General features: G+C 42.3%; 1 protein-coding gene across 1 annotated transcript in view; it reads right to left on the bottom strand.

The window, feature by feature from the left end:
* Positions 1–15,881, bottom strand: part of LOC122332132 (plexin domain-containing protein 1-like) — a 108,584-nt gene that overhangs the window by 41,990 nt on the left and 50,713 nt on the right. The window contains exons 11-12 of the mRNA XM_043229425.1: positions 15,743–15,824; positions 15,577–15,637 (exon numbers count right to left, since the gene is read on the bottom strand). Coding sequence (XP_043085360.1) covers positions 15,577–15,637; positions 15,743–15,824 — 143 coding nt within the window. The remainder of the gene's footprint in view (positions 1–15,576; positions 15,638–15,742; positions 15,825–15,881) is intronic.

Below are 15,881 nucleotides of genomic sequence, written 5' to 3'. Positions count from 1 at the left end.
TGGCTGCCATACAGCGCAGGGTGGTCTCCAGATCCTGATTTATTCTTTCTGTTTGGCCATTAGATTCTGGATGGAATCCAGACGATAGACTGACGGTGGCCCCAATCAGCTTGCAGAAGGCTCCCCAAAACCTGGACGAGAACTGGGGCCCTCGATCTGAAACAACATCCAGGGGAATTCCAAACACTCGGAAGACATGGACCATGAGGAGTTCGGCCATCTCTTTGGCCGATGGCAATTTGGGCAGGGGAATGAACCGTGCGGCCTTAGAGAACCGGTCCACAACCACCAGGATGACCGTGTTTCCCTGAGATGGGGGGAGTCCTGTGACAAAGTCCAGAGAAAGATGTGACCATGGTCTACGGGGATGTGTAAGGGATGGAGCAGTCCCTGAGGTTGTTGATGCCTAGACTTTCCCTGGCTACACACAGGGCAGACCTCTACATAGATCCTTACATCCTTCTTGATGGATGGCCACCAAAACCGCCGTTGGAGGAAGTCAAGCGTGTGAGCTGTCCCTGGATGGCATGTTAAGGGAGACTCATGACACCACTGCAAGACCCGGCCTCAGACAGAATGAGGAACATACAGGGGTTCCATGGGACCTCCTCCTGGATCCACTGAAGGGGAGCAACGATCCTAGACCTCGGAATAATCGATGCCAGAGGCTTCTCCTGTGTCTCGGGAGAGTAGGCTCGGGACAGGGCATCTGGCTTGGTGTTCTTGGTGCCAGGTCTGTAAGACAGAAAAACTGAAAACGATTAAAAAACAGGGACCATCGGGCTTGCTGAGGGTTCAGCCGCTTAGCCTGCTGGAGATACTCCAGGTTCTTGTGGTCAGTTAGAACCTGGAAAGGATGCTGTGCACCCTCGAGCCAGTGGCGCCATTCCTCCAAGGCGAGAGTTTAACTGCAAGCAATTCTCTATCCCCACGTGGTAGTTGCTCTCAGCAGCGGACAGGCGACGGGGACATGAATGCACAAGGTGTAACTTCCCATCCTTGCCCTTTGTGACAGAATGGCCCCTATGCCCACCTCAGATGCATCCACCTCCACCACAAAGATATCTCAGGATCAGGGATAGAGAGGATGGGAGCAGAAGTAAGCGGTGTTGAGATTCTTGAAAGCCTCTCCTGCCTCTGGACCCCAGTAAAACTTGACTCCTCCTCCCTGGTCAGTGCCGTCAGGGGGCCACTACAGAACTAAAGTTTTAATAAACCTTGACTGTGGTAGGAATAGGCCAGTTGAGGACAGCTTCGACCTTCTTGGGGTCCACTTCCACATGGCCAGGGGTGATGATGAACCCGAGAAATTGAGCCTGGGTGACATGAAACTTTTTCGGGTCTTACATAGAGATGGTTATCAAGAAGTCTCCGGAGAACCCTACTGACATGCCCTCATGCTCCTTCAACGAGCTAGAAAAAATTAATATGTCATCAAGGTATACAAAGACAAATTTATCAAGCATGTCCCAAGAACATCATTTATCAGCGCTTGGAAAATGGCTGGTGCATTGGTGAGGCCGTAAGGGCATTACCAGATACTCATAATGTCCTGTGGGAGTGTTAAAGGCCGTCTTCCATTCATCCCCTGCCGGATCCTCACAAGATGGTAAGCATTGCGAAGATCCAGTTTAGTAAAAACGGAAGCCCCTTGTAGTAGCCCGAAGGCAGTGGCCATGAGAGGAAGAGGATATCGATTCGGACTGTGATCATGTTGAGTCCCGGTAATCAATGCACGGCCTAAGACCCCCATCCTTCTTCCCTACAAAAAAGAATCCCGCTCCAGCTGGGGAAGTAGAAGTACGAATGATGCCGGCTGCCAAGGACTCCTTAATGTTGGTATCCATAGCTTTGCGCTCAGGGGAAGACAAGGAGAAGATCCGACCTCTGGGAGGACAGGAGCCAGGTAGGAGCTCAATGGCACAGTCATAGGGGCGGTGAGGTGGTAAGGAGGTGGCTCGAGACTTGCTAAACACTGCTTTAAACTGATAAGAACTTGGGACTTTGGACAGATCAACAGACTCTTGAAATATAGAACTAGGGACTGAGGGATTCTGCGGTGTAGACAGGTGAGAAGGCAAGTAGGACCCCAGCTCAGAATGGTGCCAGCGGACCAGTCTATTCGGGGGTTATGTCTGTGCAGCCAGGGGTAACCCATAATAACAGGAAACTCTGGTGAGTCAATAAGATAAAAGGTCTCCTTCTGCTGGTGTTGATAGATGGTGAGTCGTAGGGACTGAGTGGCCTCTGTTACTCTGCCCGGTTTCAATGGTCTGCCATCCAATGCTGTGACTGCCTGGGGATGAGGAAGAAGTTGAGTAGGAACCCCGGAGTTCCTTAGCCAAGGTTAGATCCAGGAAGTCACCCGCCGCACCAGAATCGATCATGGCCTGGACCTGATGTTGGTGGCCCTCCCAGGCCAGAGTGGCAGGCACCGCTAGCACGGTGTTAGCAGGAGGAGCTCTTATTTTCCCATCACAGCCCTCCTGGAGCTGGACGGAGACCACCGCTTTCCGAGCTTGGGGCAACTGGAGCGGAAGTGGCGAAAACACCGCAGTACAGGCAACGCCGCTCCCCGCATGCGACATTCCCCGCTCAGTGGGAGAGAGTCTGGAACGACCCAACTGCATGTCCTCAATGGAATTCAGGGACTGGGGAGCCTTGGACTCTGGATTACAACCTGGGGAAAAGGATCTGTTCACAGGTATTTGGGAGTGTGACACCTTGCGGCGGGCCATCCTTAGCCGATTGTCCAGACGGATGGCCATTGTAATTAGGGACTCGAGAACAGCAGCAGGTTCTCGGGTGGCTAACTCATCTTGTAGGGGCTCAGACAAACCTCCTAGAAAGCAGTCCATCAGTGCCTCGTCGTTCCACCCACTCCCTGCTGCAATGGTCCGAAACTCAATGGCAAAATCTGCAGTGCTGCGAGACCTTGATTAAGAGAAAGCCGGGCGCTTGGAAGCTTCTCGACCACTGACTGGGTGATCAAACACTTGCTTAAATTCTTTCTTGAAGGCTGTGTAGGATTCACAACAGGCATCCTGTGATTGCTACACCGCAGAGGCCCAGGAGAGTGCCCTGTCTGAGAGATGGGTAATTATACAAGCGATCTTGGCACGCTCAGTTGGGAAACTTGAGGGTTGGAGCTCAAGATCAGAGAGCACTGAGTTAGAAAACCCCTGGCAGGAGCTAGGATCCCCAGCAAAGGGCTTGGGAGGTGGCAATCTGGGTTCTGCAGCTAAAGTGTGCCCGCTTGGTAACTTGGGGCCTAAGTGGCGGGAGATACTATGGCAGAGGGCAGTACTGTGGCCGGGAGTCGGTCAAAGAGTTGGTGAATTGAGCTCATAACATCAGCAAGAAGTTGAGAGTGTTTAGCCATTAGCTCCTCCTGATGACTGAGAACAGCTTCATGACATTGGAAAGACGACTCGTGTTGCGCAATCACTGCCAGGAGGTCCTTAGAGGCAAGTGTCTCTGGGTCCACGGCTGACTTGGTTTTTCTGTCACGCACGGCGTGAACTCGGAGTTTCTAGTGCGGCAGTAGAGAGCACTACCGCTGAGCCACAGGAGAGATTGAGTAGGACCCAAACGAAACACTTCAAACAGAATCTCAAAAAAAGTAGATTTATTAGACAAAAAGGTTGGCCAGCAGAATCTAACAAAAGTTCTTCTCAGATCAAGGCATTTAACAAAAGAGAAAAATAAACAGGGGAAAATGAAAGCTCCACGAGGGGAAAAACAAACCCAAGAATTCTAACAAACAGAGAGATGAACTCAGGATACCTTACTTCAGGTTGCTTGGGAAGAATTAGAAAGCAGGCAGAAAACACAGGGTGAAGGCTCAAAAACCAAGTGAGGAACCCAGGCAAAATACATTGAGGGGAAACAAGGCACAGGTGGCCTGAGTGAAGCTTAACAAGGTCACACAAGGAAGAAATAAGGCAAAAGGGAACACAGGGGACCTCTGGAGGCATGGAGATACAACTACAGCAAATGGGATATGACATAATTAATCAAATATTTATCTGAAATTAATTGTGATTAATTCCACATTTACACATTAGTTTTGTAAGTTAATTTCACATTTAATCTTCAAATTAATGTACAAACATTATATTTTTAAATATTTGTTTAATGGCATCTTTTTCAAGTTCAGTATTAATGATCCCTATACTACTGATTTCTCACAAAAAATTGTCTGCTCTTTAACAATTGACTATAGCCTATCAATTTTAACATTTATTTATAAAATATCTTCTAATTTAAGTGAACTTAAGACAATCTTCACATAAACGTATTAAAATAAATGTCATATTACCTGTGCGCTTCAGCAGAATATTGAAGAATATTACAGATATTAAAATTGAAGTTACTCTTCAGGACCACGAGCCGCATCGATGACACTATGGGGAATGCCTCCAGCGTGACCATGCTCATACCAATGGATGGATGTGCGGATAAACGTGCAGCCGCATTCAGCTTTTGTCATTCAGCAATACACTCTGTGTGTCAGCCTTTTGGTAAGTTGTCTTCCTTTACCATTTATGAGTGAAGACAAGGGCAAGAATGAGCAGCATTTCGGGGTGTGACCCTTAGTGAGTCACCTGGCAGTATGGGAGCCCCCGATAAGCGTGTCTCGTTGGGTCATGGCATGCCTGGCAAGCCCTGATTTTGCCTCCTAGGAGATTGGGTCTGAGGACAGTAATTTCAGTAGGAGACATCAGCAGTCCTGGTGCTTATGGCTCAGGACTTCGGAGACCAGGCCCCTCTGGGGAAGACCAGTGTACACCATAGTACACAGTGCCCGTCTCTCCTCAGTGCCCTCAGGAGATCAAGGGAGGAGCGGTCTCCAGTCAGCACGGAAACCCTACATCAGGGCACAGTGCTGGGAGTTCCATGTCACCATGTAATGCTAGCGTTAGATGCATCCCTCACTGGTTGGGGAGTGTTCATGAACATTCTTTGTGTGGGCCTGAGATAAACGGCTCTCAGTGAGAGGAGCCGAGCATCTAAACGTAGGAGCAGACATCCTGTCAAGGCAGGGGTTGAGGATTGCGACTAGAGCACAATGTCCCCTCTGGTTCTTCTCTCTAGTTCATCCAGCTCCACTGGATGATACAGACATGGCCGAGGCTTGGCAGAGATGGCTCTAGTTTTAAAGCACAAAATAGATTGTACAATTTTTGGCTGTCAAAGACGAAAGATTGGCATTGTGATTGTTATTGCTTCAATCCTGACTCGATTGCTCCTGCCTGCTCGATTGTTCTTGTCTGCTAAGAGGTTGGTTTTGTTCGTAGTCTGTAGCTTCGCTTCTCTTCAATTTATCACCTCTTCTCTAGCGATCAAATATAATTTAATTGTCTACATACCGCTGATACTATCTATACTAACTAATCTAACTGATTAGACTGCTGTTAGTTCGCTCGCTTTAATCTAAAACTCGCGGTGAGTTAGTACTTAAGTTAGCTCGATTCAATTTCATTCCCACCCGCGCTTTTGCACCTATTATTGGCTTCTTTATGCTCCTATTCATTTGAACCTTGTGCTCGTTCGCTCCGCTTTCACAAGCTCACAAAACAATAGTGGTAAGTGAATCTTCCATAACTTACGGTGAGTAAATGGCTTCTCCTTGCATCACACTTGCACCACCTGCCACATGTATAGCTTATCCTTCTCTGTTAGCGATCAGGGATTCACGTGTGATAAATGCAGGGAAATAGCTAGGCTGACAGAGAAGGTTTTAGAATTAGAGACACGCATCCAAACTTTAATTGAGGACAGTAAGAATGCGAGGGCTGTAGATACTGCTTTGGATGCGACTAGTACAGTGAATCATGTATATTGTTCGGTTCCAGCTTTACAGCCCATGCAGCAGGGCAATTGGGTGACCGTGAGGCGCAGTAGTCGCGGGTCAAAACACCACTCTTTCGTTCTGATTAGAACATCAAACAGGTTCTCCCCACTCAGTGACGCACCCACTGAAAAACCTGATCAAAGTGCTCTAGTAATTGGCGATTCCATTGTACGGAACGTGAAAATAGAGACACCAGCCACTGTAATCCAATGCTTACCGGGAGCCAGAGCGTCTGACATCTTGTCAAATTTAAAAGTGCTGGCTAATGCTAAACGTAAATTCCGTAAGACTGTTATTCATGTCGGCGCTTAATGATGTTCGACTTCGCCAGTCGGAGATATAAGGGTCCACCCACTGACCGGAATCCAGTGGCTGGTTGAAGGCTGTATGCGTGTAGACTCTTTCTGGCGCTTCTGCAAAATCACTTATATTTATTAACCTTTTGTTTCCCCAATTTTAGTACTGACCTTATATAATTTGATCTGACTCCAATTTCCATGATTCTGACTCTGTTACTTTTAATGTTACTGCTGATCCCTCTAGTTGCGATTGAATTTAGATCATTAATTAACTATAATACTTCTTAGTTTTGACTTTTCATTCGTTAGGAATCTGGGTCGCTTAGAGACCTTGTTTGGCCAGAACAGACTCACGACACACATCTGGGCTAGTCCAGGTCTTAATCAGAGGCTACCCGTGAGATCGCTTACCTTAATGCAGCCATCTCCACGATAGACTCAAAAAGAGTAATTTTTTATGCGTTCCCTAAGTAATAGCATGCTAAGCCAGTTTGGTGGCCAGAAATCAAGATCTCAAAAATGTGCCCTCGGCTCCATCCATTACTAGAAAAGTTATTCCAGACAATATTATAAGTTAATCAAGATTTTACTTTTTTATGCCAGGCAGTACTGTTTTCCAATTCATGAAATTTCATTACATTTACACAACTGATCAGCAGTAAACACACAAAAATAAAGAAAGCAAACTAAAAACAAACAGATAAAACAAATTATAAAAGCATCATTTAAAGGTCATTGTACCTGGCAATGAAGACACACAGAAGTTGTGCGGGAAGATCTGTTTACAGAAAGCTTCCCCGAGTGGTTTGCACACTTTCTTTAAATACCCAGACTGATCAAAGAATCAAACATTTAGCACCCAAATGTGAAACCTCTCCCCAAACCATTCCCGTGCTCATCCTTGGAGCAAAGACAAATGGTTATCAAATGATCCTTATTGGGGCACACGCTCACCAGGAGACCAGAAACCCTTTCACCAGTCACACCTAAACCATTTACATTAGCCTCCCATCTGCATCTGTCACACTCAAGGGGAAGGAGAGGTTTACCTAAACAGGAACCAAAAACATGAAGGGGGTACCCAAATCAGTCAATATCTCCTTGGGGATGTAGACTCGGCTAAATAACATAAACAGCTCCTTGAGATTGCTTTGCGGTTGCTTTCCATAGAGGAACTGCTTCTGGATACCGGGTGGCATAGTTGAAACCACCAGGATATGTTCATCTCCCTGGGCAGACTTTGACAGCGGCCCCACAAGGTCCATCCTGATGCTTTCGAAGGGCACATCAACGATGGGTAGTAGGATCAGTGGGCTAGAGGGAGGAGTTCTGGGCGACTTCCTCTGGCAGATCGGGTAGGCTTGGCAGAACTCCTTCACATCGGCTTCCAGGCCTGGCCAGTGAAAGCGGTCTCTGATTCACTGCATGGTGTCGGTCGCTCAGAGGTGAGCTGCCATGGGGTCTGATTGTGCCAGCTCCATGATGTTTTTTTTGTGCATGGCACTACTAACAACAGTTTTTACTCCCACCTTCACTGAGCGACACAATAGAGCAGGCCATTGCTGATAATAAAGTGTGGGAGAGAATAGGTCCTAAGCTGAAAGTCTTTCAGCTCAATGATTTGAACCTCGCACTTTGGGCCTTGCCAAATGAGCCCCCTCTCATAACCTGTTGGAAAATATCAAAGTAGAGGTTAGAGTTTTGGGAGGGGGACTTACCATCTCTCCTGCTGCCCTGCTTATTGGTCACTGGGTGCTCTCCTGTGCGGGTTCTGGGTACTTTTCTGCTACTTCACGAGGGAGAGAGAAGGAGGGGTGCCAACAATCTAGTCCAATTGTCCGGGTGCAGTCATCTCAAAAATCCCCAGGTATGCTTTGTGTGTGAGTGACCAGCTAACTTTCACTGAGCACATTTCAAAAACTGCTCGATCTTGTAGGTTTGTGCTGTACAACATCAGGAAAATCAGACCGTACTTATCAGAACACGCTACACAGATCCTCGTCCAGGCACTAGTCCTGAGTAGGCTTGATTACTGCAACGCCCTCCTTACTGGCCTCCCAGCCTCTACAACCAGACCTCTTCAGATGGTCCAGAATGCAGCGGCAAGGGTGGTCTTCAACGATCCAAGGAGGGCCCACGTCACGCCCCTCTTCATTAGTTTACACTGGCTTCCTATAGATGCCTGCATCAAATTCAAATCCCTGATGCTGGCCTACAGGACAATCACAGACTCATACTTACACTCACTAATTGAATCATATGTTCCCCAGGTGCCTACGCTCTGCAAACGAAGGCGTCTTGCAGTGCCATCACAAAAAGGTGCAAAATCACTCTTGCGCACCTTCACCTGGTCTGTTTCTCGCTGGTGAACGATCTGCCCGTTGCCACTAGGGCAGCAGAGTAATAAAAACTAGCAATCTTCAAAAACAAACTCAAAACTCATCTTTTCTGTCTACACTTGACCCAACATCGATAGCACTTTTTCTTCTCCTGCTCTTTCCTATCCTTTCTTGTTATATATATATAAAAAAAAAAAAAAGCCTCGTGTCATGCGTTAGGTAAGCCAAGACCCCACTCAGAGCACTTATGCACTATTGCCCTTTGTTGACATTAATTGCTTCTATTGCCGACCTCATTTGTACGTTGCTTTGGATAAAAGCGTCTGCTAAATGACTAAATGTAAATGTAAATGAAAAGTCTTGTCACCTATCCAAGTTGTAGGAACCTGAAATGCATCCTGACCTTTGAAAGCATGCCAAAGATTTAACCACAGACAAAAGTGCTGATTATCAAGAACCTGAAGACCAAGTCTCCTGCTGAGGTGGCAGATATCTTTAATGTATCCAAATGTCAAGGTAAGAGGATAAGAAAAGATTTGAAGAAACTGGTAAAGTTCATGACAGGCCCAGGTCAGGCAGACCCCATAAAACAGCTGTTTGAGAAGAACGTTTGTTGTTTTGACAATCCAGGGACAGCCTAGAATGATGAAAACGTACTGCTATTATATTATTTCTCACTCTTGTGTTGTTCCAAACATTTATGACTTCTGTGGAACCCAAAATCACATCAAACCACTTTGGTTACCCTTGATTTCTACTGTATTCTACTGTTCAGTATACTGTATAGAAATTTCTTTAATTTCTTGATATTTGAAATGTGATGATGACCATTTACATTTTGTGAACTGTGCATATATTTTGTAAAAAATACAAAATACATGCAGTTTGTACAAAATACATTTAAAATAATTGCACTCAGCCAAAACAATTGTTTTGTAATATTCCAATAAAATAAAATACATCTGAAATTGTTGATAAATATGAATTTTGCATGGAAATAAATAGCAAGCACTTTGAGCGTCCTTGTTTGCCATATTTATATTCATATAAAAGAAACTAAACAAATATAAAAGATTCATATAAAAGAATTTAAACAATCACTTTTATCAGCAGCACATCGCCATGAGTGATAATAAAGTGATAAAGTGCTTTGATTTCGTAGGTATCTGAACATCTCGGTTACATATATCATTTGCATATGTAATTTTTTTAATAGGTTTTACAATTCTGTTAGCATTAGTGGACGTGCATTAGCATAGTTTAAATCATACTTATAATGACCAGCATCAGTTTGTAACAGTGAATGAAGAGGTTTCATATCAATCACAACTGCAGTATGGAGTACCTAAAGGCTCAGTCCTAGGGCCCAGTACATGCTTTACATGTTATTCTTGGGGAAATTATTAGGAGACATGATGTTATCCTTTACTGTTATGCTGATGATACTTAGTTCTAAATTTGTTTGGGGCTCTGTGAAACACACCAATTGAGAAACTAATGGAATGCATAGTCAATATAAAAAACTGGACGTCAATCATAGTGTTGTCACGTCTCTTGGACTCTTTTGTTATTCTTTTTGTCTCGTACCACGTGCTCTGTGTGCCCTGCCTTTAGTTCGTGTTAATTGTATTATTGTCTGCAGCCGTGTCTTGTTAATTTAGTGATTTACCTTGTGTATTTAAGTCCTGTGTTTTGAGTTCACGTTTGTTCCGATCAGCAATGTCATTAACCAATGTCCCTACGTGTTTTTTGTCCTGCCTGCCTGTTCTGCCTGCCTTTGTATGTTTATTTTTGCCCGTTTTAATTAAATCTGTTTAAGTTTATTTCGAGTCTCGAGTGCTCTCTCTCACCACAAACCTTCAAACGTGACAAGTGTTAATTATAGGACCTAAAACCCCCATATGTAATAACCTAGAACACTGTCTAACACTTAATGGTTGCTCTGTCAATTCTTCTTCCTCATTTATGAAGCTGTGTGTGCTGTTTGATAGCATTTGAAAGTTGTGTTTCTAACATTTGTAAAACTGTTTTTCTCAAAACCTATGCTCTCAATGTCAAATGCAGAAATGCAATTTCATGCGTGTATGACTAAGTTTAAACTATTGTAATGCTTCATTGGGCAGTTGTTATGCATGCATGATCAACAAACTACAGTTGGTCCAAAATGCAACAGCTAGATTTTAAAATCTTGTTAGTTACTTCCTCAGTACTTGAGCAGCTCTTACAACATTATAGTCCTTCACGTCTGCTGAGTTCTCAGAACTCTAGTCGTTTGATAATACTTTTAATAACCGTATTAGTCTGTTTATTTCTTATTCTACATATTTTTCAGTCCATTTACAGATGGTGTATTAGCACCAAGAGATGATGTTTACAGCCCTGATCATTAGTGGACACCAGGACACCTAGTTGAGTCCCAGAGATAGATCCCCAGTGAAAACCTTGACTAAAAATACATTAAAACTAAAAATATAACAAAATAACTAAGAATATAATAAAATACCTACATATCATTATTGTTGTTATTATAAGTGCAACAATAGGTTGTGTTCTGCCTCTCTTAGAGGCTGTGTGTGATTTATGATGGACATTTGCATTTATTAATATTATATCTATGCGATTCTTTAATGTTCTGTTTAAGTTTCATTTTGCCTGCCGCGATTGTATAAGGTCTTATGCGAGGACTCTTATTTTGACGGGTTTCCGCGAGCGACGCACAGTGGGAAATAGGAAACAGCGAACGCTTTGAACAGTGCGATTGTGACGCAGCAAGCCTGGACATGTTTGTGACGCATTTAGATTAATCTTTCTTCTAAACCCTGTCGAAAGCATTGGCTTTTTACTCGGTTCAATGGCCGAACAGTTTAATTGTGTACGGAGTTAACGGAGTTTGGCTTGCTGTTTATTTATATTACACGCCAGGAAGCAAAACATATAAAGAGAACAGTACAGGTTGCAAAGTTTGGGCACCCCTGTAAATTTTCATGATTTTTCTTAAATCATTGGATAAGAAATTTCAGTTAAATATATCATATAGGAGACAAAAACAGTGATATTTGAGAAGTAGAATGAAGTTTATATGATTAAGTGTGCAATAATTATTTAAACAAAATTAGCCATGTGCATAAATGTAGGTCATTTTATTGTTTCAAATACCTTTAGCACTAATTATTAGAACTCAAAATTGGTTTAGTAACCTCAGTGACCCTTGACCTCCATACACTGGGTCAAGGTTGGGGTATGCATGCAAGGGGTGAGAAGGCAGGCAGCAAACAATCAAAAGACAATAAACAGTCCAAGATCAACACAGGAAAACAATGGGGATGTAAGAACGCTCAGAATTACCAGCTGGAACAAGGATACGACTTTGCGGTGAGCTAGAGTCTGAGCATTGTCTATATATACACAAGTGTTAATGGGTTGCACCTGGGCAGGTAATCAGTCCTAGGTATAGGGCATGATGGAAAATGTAGTTTGAGACTGTGAGTATTCAGGAAAGGGTTCACTCCAGTCTTATTTGTTGGCAATTTTAATATCCATGTTGATAATGAGAAAGATGTATTAGGATTAGAGTTTCTGAATTCCACTGAGGACAAAATGTCTTAGGACCTACTCATTGTCAAAATGATACTCTAGATTTAATATTGTCACATGGAATGGATGTTAATGTTGTTGAAATTCTGCAACAAAAGGATGATATTTTAGATTACTATCTAGTCTTGTGTGAACTTCATATCACTAAAACTGTAATCTCAGCACCTTATTACAAGTATGTTAGAACCATCACCTCCTTTCTGAGTAATCTTCCTGATGTATCTCAATTCCTTAGCGCACCCAATTCAGCAGAAAATCTTGATGATATAACAGAAGCTATGCACTCCTTTTTCTACCACTTTAGATACTGTTGCTCCTTTACGCTTAACAATCTGTGGTATAATGAGCACACTTGCACCCTGAAGAGAACAGCTCAAAAAATGGAGCGCAGCTGGAGAAAAAACAAAACTAGAAGTATTTTGCATATCCTGGCGGGAAAGTATCCTATCGTACAAAAGAGCATTAAAAAATAGTTTTCGTCTCTTTTAGAAGAAAACAAACACAACTCCAGCTACTTATTTAAACAACTTAATTAACGAAAAATAAAGCGTCAACAGGTGCTAACATTCCCCAAGAGTACAGCAGTAATGATTTCATGACCTACTTTACTTCCATTATTGATACTAACAGAGATACAATTGTAACTATGCAGCCATCAGCTACAGTATTACATTGGATAGTGTGAACTACAGATCCCCTGAGGACAAATTCCACTTATTCTCTATCATAGGAGAGGAATAACTGTACAAACTAAAATAATCTAAAAAATCAACATGTATGTTACACCCTATTTCATTAACTATTAAAAGAACTGCTTTCAGAAATCATAGATGCTATTTTGACCATTATTAATTCATCATTAAGCCTCTCATTAAGAAACTGCATCTTGACTCCAAAGACAAGAATTACAGACCAATCTCGAAATCTCCTTTCCTGTCAAAGGTACTAGAAAAACTAGTGTCCTCACAACTCTATTCATTCTTAGAAAAAAATTGTACCTGCAAGGAATTTCAATCAGGATTCAGAACATACCGTAGTACTGAGACTGCTCTCATTAGAGTTAAAAATGACCTGCTTCTATCATCTGATCGTGGTTATATCTGGTTATTAGTGCTATTAGATCTCTATCAACCACAACATTCACTTTAATAGACTAGAGAACAATGTTGGCATTAGTAGAAGTGCCTTAGCATTGTTCAAATAGTATTTATCTGATCTCTGTTTTGTTTGTAGAACTAAATTAGAAGGTATCATATCATTCACAAGTGAAATATGGAGTACCTCAAGGCTCAGTACTAGGGTTGTTACTTTTACACTTTACATGTTACCTCTAAGAGATATTATTAAGAGATAAGCTGTATAGCTGTATATTTCTTTGCGGCCTGGTGATACACACCAAATTGACTAACAAAATGCATAGTCAATATAAAAAAACTGGATGATGAGTTACTTCTTAATGCTAAATTTGGAAAAAAAAGGTGCTAATTATTGGACCTAAAATTTGACCCCCACATGTAATAATCTAGAACACTGTCTAACTCTTGATGGCTGCTCTTTTAATTTTCTTCATCAATTAGGAACCTAGGTGTGCTGTTTGACAGCAATCTTACACTTTTTGTTTTTTTTTTTGCTGTTTTGCACATTTTATATTTAGTATTTTGTATATTGTATATAATTCTCTTTATTATCTGTCTTGTCTTGTTATCCTGTTGCACTGTAGAGTTTCTATCACTAAAACAAATTCCTTGTATGTGTAAACATACCTGGCAATAAAGTGATTCTGATCTTTCTCTTGAAAACCATGTTTCAAGCATCTGTAAAACTGCATTTTTCCATCTCAAAATATATCCAAATTACAACCTATGCTTTCACGTCCTTACTAGAAGAGTCCTTACTAGAACTAGGAAAAATTACCATATTAGCCCGGTTCTGTAAACACGCCCCTGCATTCTCAAAACTCTGGCTGTTTGATAATACCTAGAATGTCAAAATCGACTGCAAGCAACAGATCCTTTTCACCCAAAACACTGGAACAACCTCCCTTACATGATTCAGTAAGCAGACATACTCTTGTCAGTTTAAATCTAGATTAAAGGCACATCCTTTTAACCTAGACTGCCCTAATACACTTCTATTATTCAAATCCATTAAAAGGATTTTTAGGCTGTATTAATTAGATCAGCCGGAACTGGGAACGCTCCTCATAATACACAGTGTACTTGTGATATCGTAAAAATAATGGTATCTACGTTAATATTAATGTTTCTTTATCATTCTGTTTTTCAGCTTGTAACCAGATTATGGTGGATATTTTCATGATTTGGTTAGGGAGACAGACTCAAGCAAAGAAGTACATTTTAATGAAACAAGGCATAGAGCGGCTTCCAGCCATCAAACGAACTCAATGTGAACAGAGGAATTCTCAATAATGAACTTCAACAGAGTAAGTCATAAGTTCTTTCCTTTAAGGATGATCGCTGACACAGAGAGGTCCATTGGGTAAACAGACAGGGGCAAGCAGGTAGGCAGGAAGGTGACCAGAGCAGGAGGTATGCAACCTTGAGATCAGTCACTGATGGAATGGAGTGAGCGTGTTATTTAGGGAGGTGACTACAGGTGCAGATGATCGGTACTCTGGTGATTGCGATTGTGACATGGGAAGTGACAGCGTGACATAGACTTTGAAACATTAGGCACCTCATCTATGCACTAACCGCTTGTAACACCCTAAAGAAAAATAACACTTGAAATCATATAACCCTTTTAAAAATCATTCACAAAATGTGTGTTCCCGTGAGTGTTTATTTTGTTAAAAAAAATTTTTTGTTTTTTTATTTTAACTTTTGTTATGGAGATCACTTTGAGATTTGGTGCCCTAGCCAGCAAGCATGTGAAATTGGTGCAGATGCTCTCCAGACACCAGAGAATAGCGTCCCTCCATCTCAGTCCAGTGGTGTCTGAGAGGACCACAGCGTGATTGTAGTAGGCACCTGATCTAGAACCAGCTGATGCATTTGTTGGGTTTGCCCGGAATTGTGCAGGCTCACAGTGATGACTACATTGGACAATACCACACTCAATTCATTGTTCTGTTCAGGATGTGCCTTCTAGGAGGGAGAGGTAATGTTCCTGTGACCCAGTTTCTCCTGTGTTTATGTCCATTTTTGGTTTTCCTGCTCCTGTTCCCACTGAGTTCCATTAGTTCCACCAGTGTTTTTATACATTTCTTTGTTTAGTTCAGATGATTTTAGCCCAGTATATCTATTGTCCAGTTTTAAACATCATATATAGATTTATATAGATGAAACACATATTTTATGTTGTGAAAAGAGTGCTTTGTGATTGTGCGTACTGGGCTAAGACAAATACGTTGAAATAATAAAAATGCACTTTTGCAATACTGTTAGGATTAGTTTAAAGACTTTTGAAAATAGAACAGCTGCTTGTGAAAACAGTATCAAACAAAACTGTGGGTGATTGTCCATACCTCCTCAGAGCAACTGTAGTCCAGCCATTCTTGCCTGTATCGGTCAATTCCATTTGAACACCTGAAAAGTTATTGATGCATACATTTAGCTGTCAGGAATAAAAACAAATGCCTTACCTGAATTCTGCAGAAACACACAGCAGATACTTCAATCTAATGCTGCTACCTTCGAAGAGTATTGCACCACCCACAGCCTGATGTTAGATTGGACTGGATACATTGTTCACAGGTATTATGCTGGAGGCAGGCTAGCATAAAACAGGATACCACATCTAATCTTAATAGTCAAATGAAACAAATTAATA

The sequence above is a fragment of the Puntigrus tetrazona genome, unplaced genomic scaffold (genome assembly GCF_018831695.1).
Source record: "Puntigrus tetrazona isolate hp1 unplaced genomic scaffold, ASM1883169v1 S000000004, whole genome shotgun sequence".
Lineage (NCBI taxonomy): Eukaryota > Metazoa > Chordata > Actinopteri > Cypriniformes > Cyprinidae > Puntigrus > Puntigrus tetrazona.
This window is presented reverse-complemented; position numbering and strand designations above follow the sequence as displayed.